The sequence below is a fragment of the Gallinula chloropus genome (assembly GCF_964237585.1).
Source record: "Gallinula chloropus genome assembly, chromosome: 2".
NCBI classification, from domain to species: domain Eukaryota; kingdom Metazoa; phylum Chordata; class Aves; order Gruiformes; family Rallidae; genus Gallinula; species Gallinula chloropus.
In genome coordinates, this window is record NC_140086.1 from 140504323 (window position 1) to 140518319 (window position 13997).

At 40.7% G+C, this 13997-nt stretch overlaps 1 protein-coding gene across 1 annotated transcript; it reads left to right on the forward strand.

The window, feature by feature from the left end:
- Positions 1 to 2807: 2807 nt before the first annotated feature.
- Positions 2808 to 11480, forward strand: SRI (sorcin; the record flags this gene model as incomplete). The annotated part of the gene is made up of 8 exons (XM_084280180.1): positions 2808 to 2858; positions 4035 to 4118; positions 7417 to 7486; positions 8203 to 8246; positions 9178 to 9325; positions 9486 to 9599; positions 10041 to 10099; positions 10733 to 11480. The coding sequence occupies 8 exons, from the start codon at positions 2808 to 2810 to the stop codon at positions 10757 to 10759; spliced, it is 597 nt and encodes a 198-aa protein (XP_084136306.1). The 3' UTR covers positions 10760 to 11480.
- Between the last annotated feature and the right edge of the window lie 2517 nt (positions 11481 to 13997).

Genomic DNA, 13997 nt, shown 5'->3' on the forward strand with positions numbered 1-13997 from the left:
TCCACAGTGGTGGAATTCCCACTTGACCTGCAAGCTCATGTCAGGGTTAAACCTACCCAGACCTAATGGAGCAGAGGGAGGGAAGACAGGCAAGCAGAAAGTGTGTGACTTGTGGGTCTGTGCTAGCCTATGTTCACTGTGAGGAAGCGTGGTACACACAACGAATGCGACTTGTAAGGAGATTTTTAAGGCAGTAATGCTGTTACTGTAGCTCCATTTGGAATTCTTTTTTATTAAAAAGACTCCAGCAAAAGCCTTGCAATGTAAATGGCACATATAATTTTCATTTTCTAAGCAAAATTATTTTACTTAGGTCTTTTCTTAGGAAAATTTAATGAATTGACTCAGAAAAGGTGATAGCACTATCATTCCGTGTTGCTTGACTTCAGTCTTCCCACTAGAGGGATTACACATTCTTGGAGATCTGTAGAATGGGTAGCTATTTATTCTACACAGGTTTCTTACCGGTGTATTTCTAATGTTATCATCTTACTGTAATGTTAAAGGTTACCCCAGCTTGGTAGCACTTCATAAGGCAGATGTTTACTCATTAATCTCTTCAAACAGCCATCCTTTGCAGCCTTCCTTTTCCTCAGATAAAAACTGAATAACCAAATGCAAACAAAATGCCTACACAGCAAACCATATAAAATCCAGCACTTAGTTACTTCTGTCGCTTAGCTCTTTTGCTTCTGTAAGGTTCTATGTAAATAATCTTGCAAATATTAACTACTGACTGCAGTGGTCATTGCCAGCAGTCTCAGCAGAAGCACTACAAATGGAGAATGACTAAGTACTTATGCTGAGTTCAAGTACAAAAAAAACCATCCCAAAACTTATGAAATACATTTATATTTTCTATACAGCTACAGGTGTGTAGTTTTAGTATCTTTATCTAACAACTGGGCTGCATCTTATCTGTTTTTTCTCACTAACACAGTTAAGAATTCCTTCCTATTATCTTTAAGCTATTGGCCATACACATATACTATTTGACATTTTGCTTATCAGCGTATAGCTCTTTAAATCTTATCACTTACATTCTTTGCCACTTATTTTCAATCTTTCCAATCTTTAATATTTTTACCACTCTACCTATATCTTAATTTGACCATTGCCTGAATATTAATATATGTACTCTAATAAGGCTCAGCACAGTGTCTCCAATAACCTACACTGCACATAGATTAGGTCTGGTAAATAAAACTATTTGACCTCTGCATAGTTGGATATCAACAGACCCCTATTCTAATGCCCTTGTGAGAAGGCATTTGTCCGGCTGAGCTAGCCAGATTTACTTATTTCTTAGCTGCCCTGAAAAGATGGGCTTCATATATGGAATCCTGTGTCATGAAGGTATTAATTGATTTGTCTCTCATTTGGTGACTCTACTGAATATTGAATTTCACATTAAATTTCCCAGACCACTACAGTACTTGTGCTCATGTTACTGGCAACTATTAACAGTATCCATGTAATTGGTGCTGAAATAATAAAAATACATGCTCTATACATATTGTCTGAAAGCCCTGTTTACTGGATGGCATAGAAACTGAAAAGGGTGACTCATCACGAAGAGCTTACTACAAACTAGCATGATTAAATTAATGAGGTCCCACACAAATTCATAAAGTTCTTCAGAAATTAAGCTAACAGAAAACACTAATGGTTTCAGATTTCTGGCAGTAGTAGACCATTTACCTGGCAACACAGAGTCTAGCAAATAATTTCTCACCCTCTTGCAACGTAATGCATCTCAGCATGAGGAATTTTAATATTTAGTAAACAAACAGTCCAGCTCAGACCAAGCTGCGCCTGTGTCAGCTGTCATTGCTTCCTGAGGTACTGCAGCAAATGATGAAAACATTGTACCAGTGAGCTCTTCCAGCCTGGAGGAGGCTGATGGATCAAAGCTGAGGCTCCTCTAGCTCATCTCCAAACCCAGGGCGGCCTCAGTCTGAACACTGCTGGTGGGAGCCAGCACCAAGGGCTTCGCAGCACCGGGCACACTGTCATTCCTTCCCCATCATGGGACCTACAGACCCAAGAGGAAGTTGTGCAGCTTATCTAGGGTATACTGGTTTTGGGATCAGGGACAGGTGTTCATGCTTTGAAGAGAAAGCTACAGTGCCAAAAAGATGAGGTATAAGGTTGAGGTTGAGTATAAGGTTGCATTCAGTGATACACATGATGTACACGTGTGAACTATTGAGTTTATGGACTTTGAGGCCTTTTTGTAAGTCTCAGACGAGGGTCTTAACTTGACATCAACACAGGCGATTCGCCGGTGAACACTTTCTCTGCCTTCCAAGTGTCGCAGTAACTGTGTGACATCGGCAGCCGCTTCCCCCGGAGCCGGGCAGTGGCGGTCCCGGGCTTCCGACAGCCCTGGCTGGGGCACCCCGCTGGCGGGCTGAGCCCGCTCCCTTCCGCACCCACCCGCCCCTGGCACTCTAACGGGGCCGCACCGCCGAAACCGGAGGAAAGCAGGGGAAAGGGCCGAACCTCCGCCCCGGTACGGGCCGGCCCCAAGGCACCGCTGCGACACCCAGCTCCGGGGGACTGAACAGCAGCCTCCGGGCCGGCGGCCTGTACCACCCTGATGGGGGTGTGGAGGCTGGCAGGGGATGACCCCTCAGCTCCCGCCGACACCGTCTTGCCCTGCCCGCCTGCCCCAGTTGCTGGAGGCAGCCGCTTGCCTCAGGCGAACTTCCAGCCCGGCCCATTCCGGAGCCTACGGCCCGCCCCGATCCCCCCTTCCTGGCCCGATGGTTGCGCCCGGACTTGCAGGGACAGCCAGACGAACGATGGCGTTTCCCGGACAGCCGGCGCCCTGCGGCGGTTTCTACCAGGGCGGGGTGAGCCCGGGCAACGGGGGTTGGCGGGGTGCAGCCGAGCCGAGGCTCGGGGCCGCTTCGGTGGTGGGCAGCCTGGGGACCGTGGGCACGGTAGCGCCTTCCCCCTCTCCCCGAGCACCGCTGGGGACCTGCGGCACCCTCCGGGCCGTCCCGCCTGCCGTGAGGGGCGCTGGCCGTTGCCCCCGCCTGGCCACGGGTGTCCGGAGCTTGACGTGGCGCGAGTGTCGTGCCCGCGGCGCTGCGGGGGTGTCTGCACGGGCTCTCTGGGGCTGGGGGACGCTTCGCCGGGCCGGGGGGGCGTCGTTTTTCCGGGAAGGGGAAGCGATGGAGCCCCGCCTTCCTGGAGGCCTGCCCGCCGCTCCCCCGCGGAAGGTGCTGCCGGAGCCGGCTCGGGACTCTGCCTCAGGAAGAGGGGAGAGGAGGAGGGACGTGCCCGGCAGGTGCGGCTGGTGGGCGAAAGTCACCAGGGGCCGTGTGTGTGTGTGTGTGTCGGTCCCTGAGCCGGCTCCTTACGCCATCCCCCGAGCGAGGTCTTGTGTCTGATGCCTTATGTAAAGCTGTCTTCGTTCATGGGGCCGACACACAGCTGAGCAGCTCCGAAGAGCAGGGTACCCCTGATCAAAGTCTGCCCATCTCCAAAAAAGTCGTGTTCATGTCTCAGCAAAAGATGGGTACAGGTCCTCTTGAACAGGTTATTGGTTCAACTCAGTCAGACAGGAGTAGCTGCTGTCATTCCATGGTTTGCAGTCAAGAACTGCCCTTTTAAAAAAATTATTTCCATGCTTAATGCGTATTTCCCCAAATATTTTCCCTCGAAATCTGTCTTGACTTTTTTGAAGTGGAAAGAAAAATCTGTCGTGCTTTAGCCTTACCTTCAGTAGCACACTTTCTGCTTGTAACGGGCTAAAATCCAGCTGTGATGAGGTACACCATCGTGCAGGTAGATCAGTGGATTGACCCTGTGCAAGGCTTTACATGGATCTGCTTAAGCTATAATAGTAATATCAAGATCAACATCATGTATTTTTTTTAAGAAATTTCTTTTTTGGGTTGGTTTGACTTTTTCACGTGGCATGTATAGCAAAACACAAGTTCATTTTGAAGTACAAACATTGCTGTTTCTTACAGTTAACTGACTCACTGATTTAAATTTAATTTTGTTCTTGATTTCTAAAGTATGGAGGAGCTCCAGGAGGACCAGCATTCCCTGGACAAGCTCAGGATCCTTTGTATGGTTATTTTGCTGCAGTAGCAGGGCAGGTAAACTTACAAATTGTTGTTTATTCTTGGCCTTTTTTTTTCCTGGGGAATGATTTTTACACTGGCTTTTGGGAAGAGGAATGCCTAACATTTGCAGTGAGGAGAAGTGTTGTTTCAAGGTGTTTTTAAAAAAATGGAAGAGAATAGTTTTACTTAGCCCATCTGCTATATATATAGCTGTATACCTATACCATACAGCTATCTGCATACACACAGTAACTATACAGTTTGATTAATGCAGTTGATTTACAGTTTTTATATAGTGTATGTAAATGCATACATACACACCTGTTGCATTTACATGCTGCATTTCCTATATAAATAAACACAAGGACAATATAGTTACATGAAGTGTTTTAACTGACTAGTAGAACAGCTCTGGCTTGGGGAATGCTGTTAGGAGAAGGAAGCCAGAAACAGTGGGAGTCATGGGCTGTGGAGATGGGCTGGCTAAGTGCAGGAAGTGCTAATAAGAAAAATGTCATTACTTGAGTCTTAATAGACTCACAAATGGAAAAGCAGTCTTGATTTTTTCCAATATCCAGGTTTGCTGGTAGGACAGGGTGATTGATGTTTTAGAGGAAAAGGCATTCACAACTTTGATTTAGTCCTTTCTTTTCTCCTTCCTATCATTCTACATTGCATTTTTAATTTATTTCCCGTACTTTTGTGGCATATTTTGGTTTTGTATGATTATGGATGTTACTAGAAATAAGTAGCTCTTGGGCTGTATTACAAAGTTTAGGAGCAAATAGGTTTATACAGCTGAGATTTTGTCTTTGTTTGCCATATGTGTAGCTCTTCATCTCATGCTTCTAGGGCATTTGCAAATCTAAAACTCTGCTCCTGGATTTGTTACCCACAGGCAGACATAACCAGAGCAGGAAGGTTGGAATTCAGCTATATTAGCTGATACTTGAGCTCCCAGTTCAAGACTCTAATTTGTGGAGTTTTTTGTTTTCTATGTGTTTGGGTTTTTTTAATTAATAATACGTCTTACACTCCATACATGAATTTTTTAACATTGCATATGAAAAGATGTAGACCATGTGTTTTTGTAGTTAAGGAGAGCACTGGAATATAGTGAGGCAGCCTCTCCAATGAGGCAGAGCCCAAGCTAAACGCACTGAAGATGCTGACAACTTGCTGGCCATCCGAGATGCCTCTGCAATTAGGTGTCATCAGGCTGTGTGCCAGGAATCGGCAGTGGAGCTAGTAACTGATGCTGGAAAAATGAGTAAGCTCCTGGTGTAAAGAGAAAGGGAGGTAGCAGCAAACAGGATGCAGCTCTCTGGAGAAGAGGTAGCAGGAGCTGAACCTCAACAAAGCATAGACCAGGCTTCTTGAGTGAGGCATGGTTACTGGAAGATCAGGAACCAGTGAGTTCATGGGTATGATCAAGTTAGCATTTAAGAGCACTTAAGTTAGTGCTCTTAAACATCTTTTATTTGTAGAAATCATCACTTATTGATGTAAGCTTTTAAAATGTTATCCTTGGAATTGGAAAAGTCAGTTCCAGACACTGGCAGCAGTGGAGAAGTAAAAGCCCTGTAAGGAGACAGTGAAATGGAACAGATTAATTACCAGTTGCTTTTAGTGCCATCCATGCAAGTGTGTAAAAAGCCACATCTCACATTTTTTCCTAAGTTCTTACTGTAGAATTAGTGAAGTTTTTGGCAATGGTTTGCTGCTCAGTGTTTTTTTTTATAGGTATGTAACATATAATGTTATCTCTGACCTTTCTTGAAGTAGTTTACAACAAAGATCTTGTCTTAGATTTGAGGACTTTGTTTTCTTTGTTTACAGAAGAAAGTCCAAAGTATTGTTTCAAATCTTTAGTAAACTGGATTTGACTTTGAAATAAAAAATTTCTTTTGTTAGTATGTTCACAAAGCCCTATGCCTTGTCTGGTTGAGATGCTTAAGTTCTACTTTAAAAAAACACAACAAACCAAACATCTTTCTGGTAATGTTAATCACGTGTACAAGACTTCTCTGTCTTCCTGCCTGTTCTAAAGTTACACAGATCCAGCCTTTGTTTCCTGCCTTTCCTCCTCCTCCTCTCCCCGCAACAGCTTTGAGATTTTGTGCTTAATATTCATGGTTATTTCAAATCTGGGTGTTTTTTTTTAATTATATTCCTGTGAATGTAACATTTTAAACCTATCTTTTATAGTTAGACTGATGGAGTAGATTGGAAGAATTTTTGGGTTTAACAGCTGCTAATTTTATATGGAATCAAAACATATTTTTCAGGCCTTGCCAAATACCACTTAACATATTATTTATAGGACGAATAGGAGTTATATGATTTCTGAAGGTTACCTGGATCTGCCATTACCACCATGCCATTTAGTAGCATATCTCTGTTCTTAAAGAAAAAAATGTTTACTGGATTTAAAAACATTAGGAAAATGCTGAGTCAAAACACTTGTTTATAATACAGAGCAACTCCCTTTTCCCTATATAATTCTTTACATAAGTCACAGATATAATGTTCCATCCTCCAGTGAGGTTAAATTGTACTCACATGCACTGTGAACTGAACTCCATGTTGGGTGTGTGAGGAATGTTACTTAGAATTCCAACACCGCTTTTGCTTTCCATGAATTGGCATCCGCTTTCTCTGTTTGGCCCAGAGCAGGGAGCATTGGAAGTGAGTCATTTTCCAAACCATGCAGAGAGGTAGCTTTCCTGAGTTCGTTTTGATTTTCTTTCAAAGTTCTTTGCTTTCTGCTTTTGTTGGTTCTGCTAACAACTTGCTATTCCCAAAACCCATGGCTTTTTTAGATTTGTAGATATTAAGTCTGTCTTGAGAGGAGGGTATGTATGATCTGGGTTCTAGGATTCCTGTTGAAACCGTGAGATCAGAAGCATATAGCCTAAAGTGAGTAGAATACTCACTGCATTAAAATCAGTACCTTAAGAAAAGCTGTCTTTCTGTTCAGAATGTTCTGCCTTAGTTTCTTTGCATCTGGCTTTCAAGTATATGCTAGCAATATTTGATGTAGGGTTTGGGTTTTTTTTAAAACTTTACTTTAGAACAAACCTTCATATTTTTCTTTTTAGTTCATCACTAGATGGGAAAGTTAATGCATAGTGCAAAAATATCAACTAAAGAAACATAGGTACAGATGTGGGCTGTAGAAGGCAGTTTCTGTCATATAGCAGACAGGTAATTGGTTGGTTTGGGAAGAGGTAAATAATTTAATGCCACTGAAAAGGGATTGGGTACTGGGAATAACTAGCCTGGGAGAGAGAATTTGAACAATAGCTGATACATCTTCTGTTATCAAAAGGATGGACAAATAGATGCTGATGAGCTACAGAGATGTCTCACCCAGTCAGGGATTGCAGGAGCATATAAACGTAAGTTAATGATTTAAATAAACCAAAACCCCTAAAGTATATTAATTCTTGTGCCATCTACTAGAAAACACGTGTAGTTGTGCTGTCTGCAGAGTTGGGGTGTTTTATATTTGCATTGAAGAGCTTTCTTTCCATATGGAAACTTTGAAATGTAAATTCTCAGTATTCAGTTCTGTGCATAGAGCACTTCCCACCCTCCTTAGATTCCCACAGCAGAGCTGTGGAGTTGGAGAAGTGTTTTGTTTTGTAACAGACAATTTTTAAAAAGGTGGTTTGCCTTTTTTTTTTCCTTTTTTTTTAATTGAAATTTGATATTGACCAAAAAATTCTGTAGTAGGACTCCTCTGTTGGGATGCTTAGTGTTCCATGAACAAAATTGAGCTTCAGTGGGTAAAAAATGTCTTCCTCAATTGGTCTCTATGATGAAATGACCACTTTGACTGAAACCCAAAACCTTTATGGGCTGAGATCAGAGCAAATTAATTTTAAATGTAACTTGGATTGCCTGCAGATTGTCTGCTGTCAGTTTTTCTAATAAGTAATGATTAAAACGCTTATCTGGATCAAAATGTGGTATGGCTGTATATGGTAGAATCAACTGCATAGTATTTTATACATTATAACATCATTATATAATAAGCAATTTTAAATTTTATGTTTAGACAAAACTGAAATGCATTCTTATAACTTAGTTTTCCTTTTTCTAATTTAAACAGCTTTCAACTTAGAGACTTGCAGACTCATGATCTCAATGCTGGATGTATCCTTTACAATGAAATGTAAACATTTTTGCATTATGTAAGAACAGATGAGAGGGCACCAAAAATTTGGGAAATGACTGGTGAGCTACAAAATTCCATTATTCATTTTACAGGATGCAATATGAATTCTAGTGAGTGAGGCTCTTGGTCATTGATCCTCTTAGAACTAGAGGTAATGCCTCTAAGCCTTAGGGACTGCAAGAGTCAGGTCTGTCAGCCCAGAACAGGGGCTTGTGCAAAAGTGCTTGTCGTGATTTTGAAGTTGGACAACACTATAGATGCCCTTCCTATTGAATTAAATATTTGAATACACTCTAAGTCCCCCTAAATCCTGTTCTTTCAATGAATCAGGTTCAAGTATCTAATGGGGTAATACGTGGTGCTCTGTGGTAGGACCTATGGAAGACTTAAGTGTAAGGTTGGAATCTTTGGAGTTTTTAGTCAAAACTTGAATTGTCATGTTCAAATGCCTTGACATCTAAAATTAAAAAAAAGCAGTAATACAGCTGAAGAGCTCTTAGCTCATTTTGAACAAACTGCTCAGAATACAAGAGAATTTGTATTAATTTAACTTAAAATAATTTTTCATTTGGCATCTGTTTTTATTTCAGACGTGGGTGAAAGAAGTGTGTGAGCTAAATTAAATGGACAAAGAACAAATAGGTTCATTAGGTTTCACTAAGAAGAAGTGGGGAGAGCATGAACTTTGGTTTTGATCTGTATCATTATCTGTGTCAGCATTCTGGGATGCTGTAGTTAGTTTTCTACCAGAAAAATTAATAATAATAAAATACTGTTAATATTGATTCTCAAGAAAGAGTTTTTAACTCTGATGATGACAAAAATACAAATGTCCATTGAAGAGAGGGCTTTTTTGCTTTTTTTTTTCTTTTTTAAGTTAAGAACTGGTTTTCTTAGCTTTAGAATCAGAGGGATATGTCTGGCACACTGGGATTTAATGAGTTTAAAGAACTCTGGGCTGTGGTCAACGGCTGGAAACAGCACTTTGTAAGTTTTGACAACGATAGAAGTGGTACAGTGGATCGTGAGGAACTGGAGAAAGCCTTGATGAATATGGGTAAGTTTTGAACTGTTCCTGCTTCTTACGCTGACCTCCTGCATTTCCCAGTACCAGTTATCATCCTGCAATAACTGAGACGTGGTATCTCCAGTTAAAAATGTGTTGAATTCTGTTGACTTACCTGTCTTTTCAATACAGACTTCTTGTTTTCTAATAGGATTTAGACTGAGCCCCCAGGCAGTGAGTGCAATCACAAGGCGATACAGCACTCGAGGCAAGATTACATTTGATGATTACATTGCCTGCTGTGTGAAACTCAGAGCTCTCACTGGTATGGCCTTATTACTAACATCCCCATAATATATTTTTATTTAATCAAATTTGATTATTCAGTTTCCTCAACTCAACTCTTAGGTAACACAAAACAGGTTTCTTTCAATAGAGTTTACAGGAAGAACCAGAACAATTATCGATCATCATTTTTTTTAAGTCTCCATTGCAAAATGGGTTTAAAAGTAACGCAGGATTTATTCCAGAGACTAGAAGAGTTATTTTACGAAAATTGGGAAACTGTTTATTACAAAATTAAGGGGTTGTCTATGATAAATATGAAAATTAAGAATGGGAAATTCACTCTTGAAATTAATTGCAGTATTCTTCCTGAGTGCTGATTCATGTGACTTGGGGAATTTTCTGAAAGTACAACACATTTAAAATTGATTAACTGTAATTTTTTACCCCATTTCTGTTTTTTCTTAATGCATTTTTACAGAATGTTTTAGAAGAAGGGATACATCTCAGCAGGGTTTTGTGAACTTCCAGTATGATGATGTAAGTGAACTTAAAGGAATCAATTAAAGTTACAGGGTAAAACTAAAGGGAAAGTTAAAACTGAAGACAAACAGCAGTGATTTGAGTTTGTGCTTGTGCTGTTACCAGAAAGCACATAAGTTCTGGCTTTTATTGAGTTTTGTCTCAAAAATGTTTCACATAATTTTCTAGGGTTCTATAAAATATTTTTAGTTTTCCTTGGACTTGTTATCAGCAAAGGTCAAGACATAAAAGGCCATGTTGCTTGCTAACATCATTTTCTGTGATTTTTTTTTTTTCTTTCTTTGCTTTAAGGCTTGATAGGCCTTTTTCCCAGGAAAGATCAGGGGAGCTGGCTTTGGGACAGGCACAAGTCAGAGTCAGGTTTGCAGGTCTTGGCTTCCTGGCTACATCTGACTGTGCAGGAAAAGGAGGACACTAGATCCGAGCCTTCTGGGGTTTTTGTTGGTATTATTAGAGAGACACTTTGTTTTAATTACTGTTAGCTTATTTTCATCTTTAGTTTCAAGGCTTTATTCTTCATGAGCTGAAATTGAAATTTACAGAAAAGAGTAGTGACAATGGTTGTTTTAGGAGAAAAAGCAAAAACTCGCTTTCTGCCATCCATCTAATCAGTGGTTATTCTTTTCCCAGTTCATACAGTGTGTGATGAGCGTCTGAATCAGAAGGAAGCAAGCTGTGGACGGCCACAATTAACATTCCAGTTTGTGTTTTGCTTTGCCAAATCTTCCAATGATTGTGTATCTCCATTTTGGAAGTTGCATATTTTCCGAAGGTATCGCTTTTCACACTTGGGTTTTTTTTTAAAGTTTTGATCATGAATATAAACTACTCATGCACTGTCATCTTTCACTTTTAACCTGTGACTATTAAAGATGATTTTATTTTCATAGACTTGCAATTCACTATGTACAACGCCAGTTATGCAGATAATCTGTAATGTGTTTACTTTTTTTCCTGTGATTCACTAAAACCAGTTCCTGGAGTGCAGCTGACCTTTTTCTGTCTTAAACAGTATCATTTGTACAACACATGATACATAACTCTGTCTTCAACAGTGTAAGACAGGTGTACAAACCGAAAGAGCTTGTGGAATGGTCCTTTTACTGGTCTGCAGGAACATCAGGAAGTTTAAGTTGCTTATTTTTAACAATGAACTTGTCAGCTGTCAGGCTTCAGTTACATGTAAATTAAAGTTTCCTCCACTTCACACTCTTCCTGTTCCATGCACACCTACCAATATACAAAGGCCAAACCTCCCTTCAGAGAACTCTTGTCAGATTACTATTTCAGATAAGGGCAGTAATTATCACTGCCACAGAGTTTACCTGAAAGCAGATACAAAAACTCAAGACTTTGCCTGAGGTTTTTCAGGGAAAAAAAAAAAGAGGCTTAATTTGTAATAGAAATAAAACCAGCAAAGGTTTGTTTTTGTTTGGTGGGGTTTTTTGATTGTTGGTTTGGGTTTTTTTTTTTGAGGAGAAGATTGACAGTGTAGGGAAGAGGGAGCAGCATAACTCTGTGGAGGTAGTTCTGACTTTTATCCCGTGAAGTTAATGACATTTCTGTTACTTTTGGTCGCTTCTGCCTAATGCAGAGGAACGATGGATGTTCTTTTGCTAGCCTTGTAGATTTGTAGATGCAAAGGATGCCAGAAGAATGTTAAAAGGAGTGTTATTCTTATATTTTTGGTTTAGAGGACTTTTGGGGAGGAGGAGCCTTTGCACTAAGGAATAAAAGCAAAACTATGCATATGTGTGCATGTCAGTCCACATGTCACTGGACAAAAACCAGAAGTGATCCTTGGTGTTGTGGTGCTTTAGCTGCTCCTGTACTGAGTGGTGCTTGCACAGCACCAAGGTCTTCTCACCATGACCCCACTGCGTAGGCTGAGGGTAGGCCAGGGGCTGGAGGGAACGCCATGGGGACAGCCGACCAGTGAGCATGGGGCAGGTGTGGGCAGGTCTCTACAAAGTAGCTGTTCTAGGGGACTTGCTGGGCATAGTTCTGCTGCTGGGAGGGAGCAAGGGAGTGCTTTTGTGTGGCCTTCCCCCTCACCCTTTTTCCCCCCTTGCTTATTAAGCTGTTTATCCTTCCAATTCTCCACCCACCACAAGCCTGAAATTACTAATGAAAGAAAACATTCAGTGGTAATGAATATAATGTTCTTGTAGATCAGTGTAACTTACTAATTGATGTGACAACCCGCAGAAGCTTCACACTCTTATGTGGGTATGAAGTTACACAATAAATAATGAGAATGAATTGATTAAATAATATAAGTGGGAGTAAAATTGCACCTATAAATAAAAGTTTGGCTTGAAAAAATGTTTAGCTTATTTAGCATGCTTGAGGGTGGGGTGGGGTTTTTTGGGGTGGGGTGGGGGCGTTACTTCTTAAAAAAGAGAGGCATAACACCAGTGTCTGGAGCAATGAAGGAAGAGAGCCAAAACCAAACACTTGGAAAGACTTAAGTCTTTCTGTTTTTTTTCCCCATGCTGAATTAGTGGTTTGACACCAGCCAGCCACAGGCAGTGAAATGCTGCAAGAACAACAGTGTGACCTACTCGGGTTTTCATCTTCTTACAAACACAAAGCAGAGAAAATTGGAATACAAATTGCTTCAAAACCAGGAACAGATTTTAGCTTAGCCAAGACATACTTGGTTTTTGTTCTTCATAAGGCTTGAAAAACATCCATGGTAATCACAGGGACCAATAGGGTAAATCTTCTGTTGTGTTTAGTCATAAACTGAGATAATAAATATGGTTGCAAAGAAGCGACGACGTGGCAAAAAAGCCACCTGAAACCTATGTGAAAATTGCTTCCCTGTTAAGGGTAGATTAGGTGGGCAATAGAATATGCAAATTACCCACTTAAGAGACAGGGTTACATGTAACTCAGAATTCAGGGTTTCTCTTTCCCATCAGGCTTACCAGGAAGGAGGCTTACGTGCTACTAAGTGGAGTGATTGCTTCTGACTTTGTGCAGACAACTGGGCATAGTTTAGAACATAGGTATTTTTTTCTAGGTTTCTCTTGGACATGCTAATAGAACGAAGAGTAATTTCATATTTGCCTTGAGAAAAATAAGACCTAAGAAAAAAATGGAGAAGCTCATGGGGTCATTTTCAACCCTTGAATTAAAAATAGCATCTGTGTTCTGTTGTTAGCTATTAGCTTCCCCCCACACCCACCCAGTGTGTGCAGCATCTTTTTTTTTTCATACCTATAAACCAGGAATTGCTAAATACAAGGACTGCTGCAAACAAAATACACATGACAGTCTTTGTCATTGGATGTCACTTTACTGATGTTACAATATATTAGTAACATTGAAAACCACAGGCATTTGTATTAAATACTCTCATAGAAGTGGATACTGTGATGCTGTTATTAAAAGTGAGCAGGAATTTAGAATCCCGAATTACAATGATTTTATTTTATAAAAAGCAACATTTTGTTTAGCTACATGAAAGCCAGATTCATTCACTTCAACAGCCCAATGCCTGCAATGTTTATGACAAAAAGATCACACTCAAAGCTAGAAAGTTGTAAATCGCAATGCTTCATTTTGGTGTTTGTCCAAATCTTATGATTCTTTTACATCTTGTATATGATCTTAAAGGATTTTAACTAGCAAAGACAACAGTAGGGAAAACATCGGTTGTTTTTGCTAATACTAGCCCAGCCCAGCGGTGAAACCCGGTTCTCCTTGGCTCTCCGAATGTTGTACCAGTAAGGGCTAGGAGGAGTGAAAAAATAGTGGGTTTTCTGGGTTTTTTTTTACAGTAATGGGAAAGATCAACATTAGCACAAAATGAAGCTGGCAGAGCTGATCAGTATATACCACCCCAGAAGCTTTGCTGAAAGAACTGCTCATACTGTAAATAGTGTTT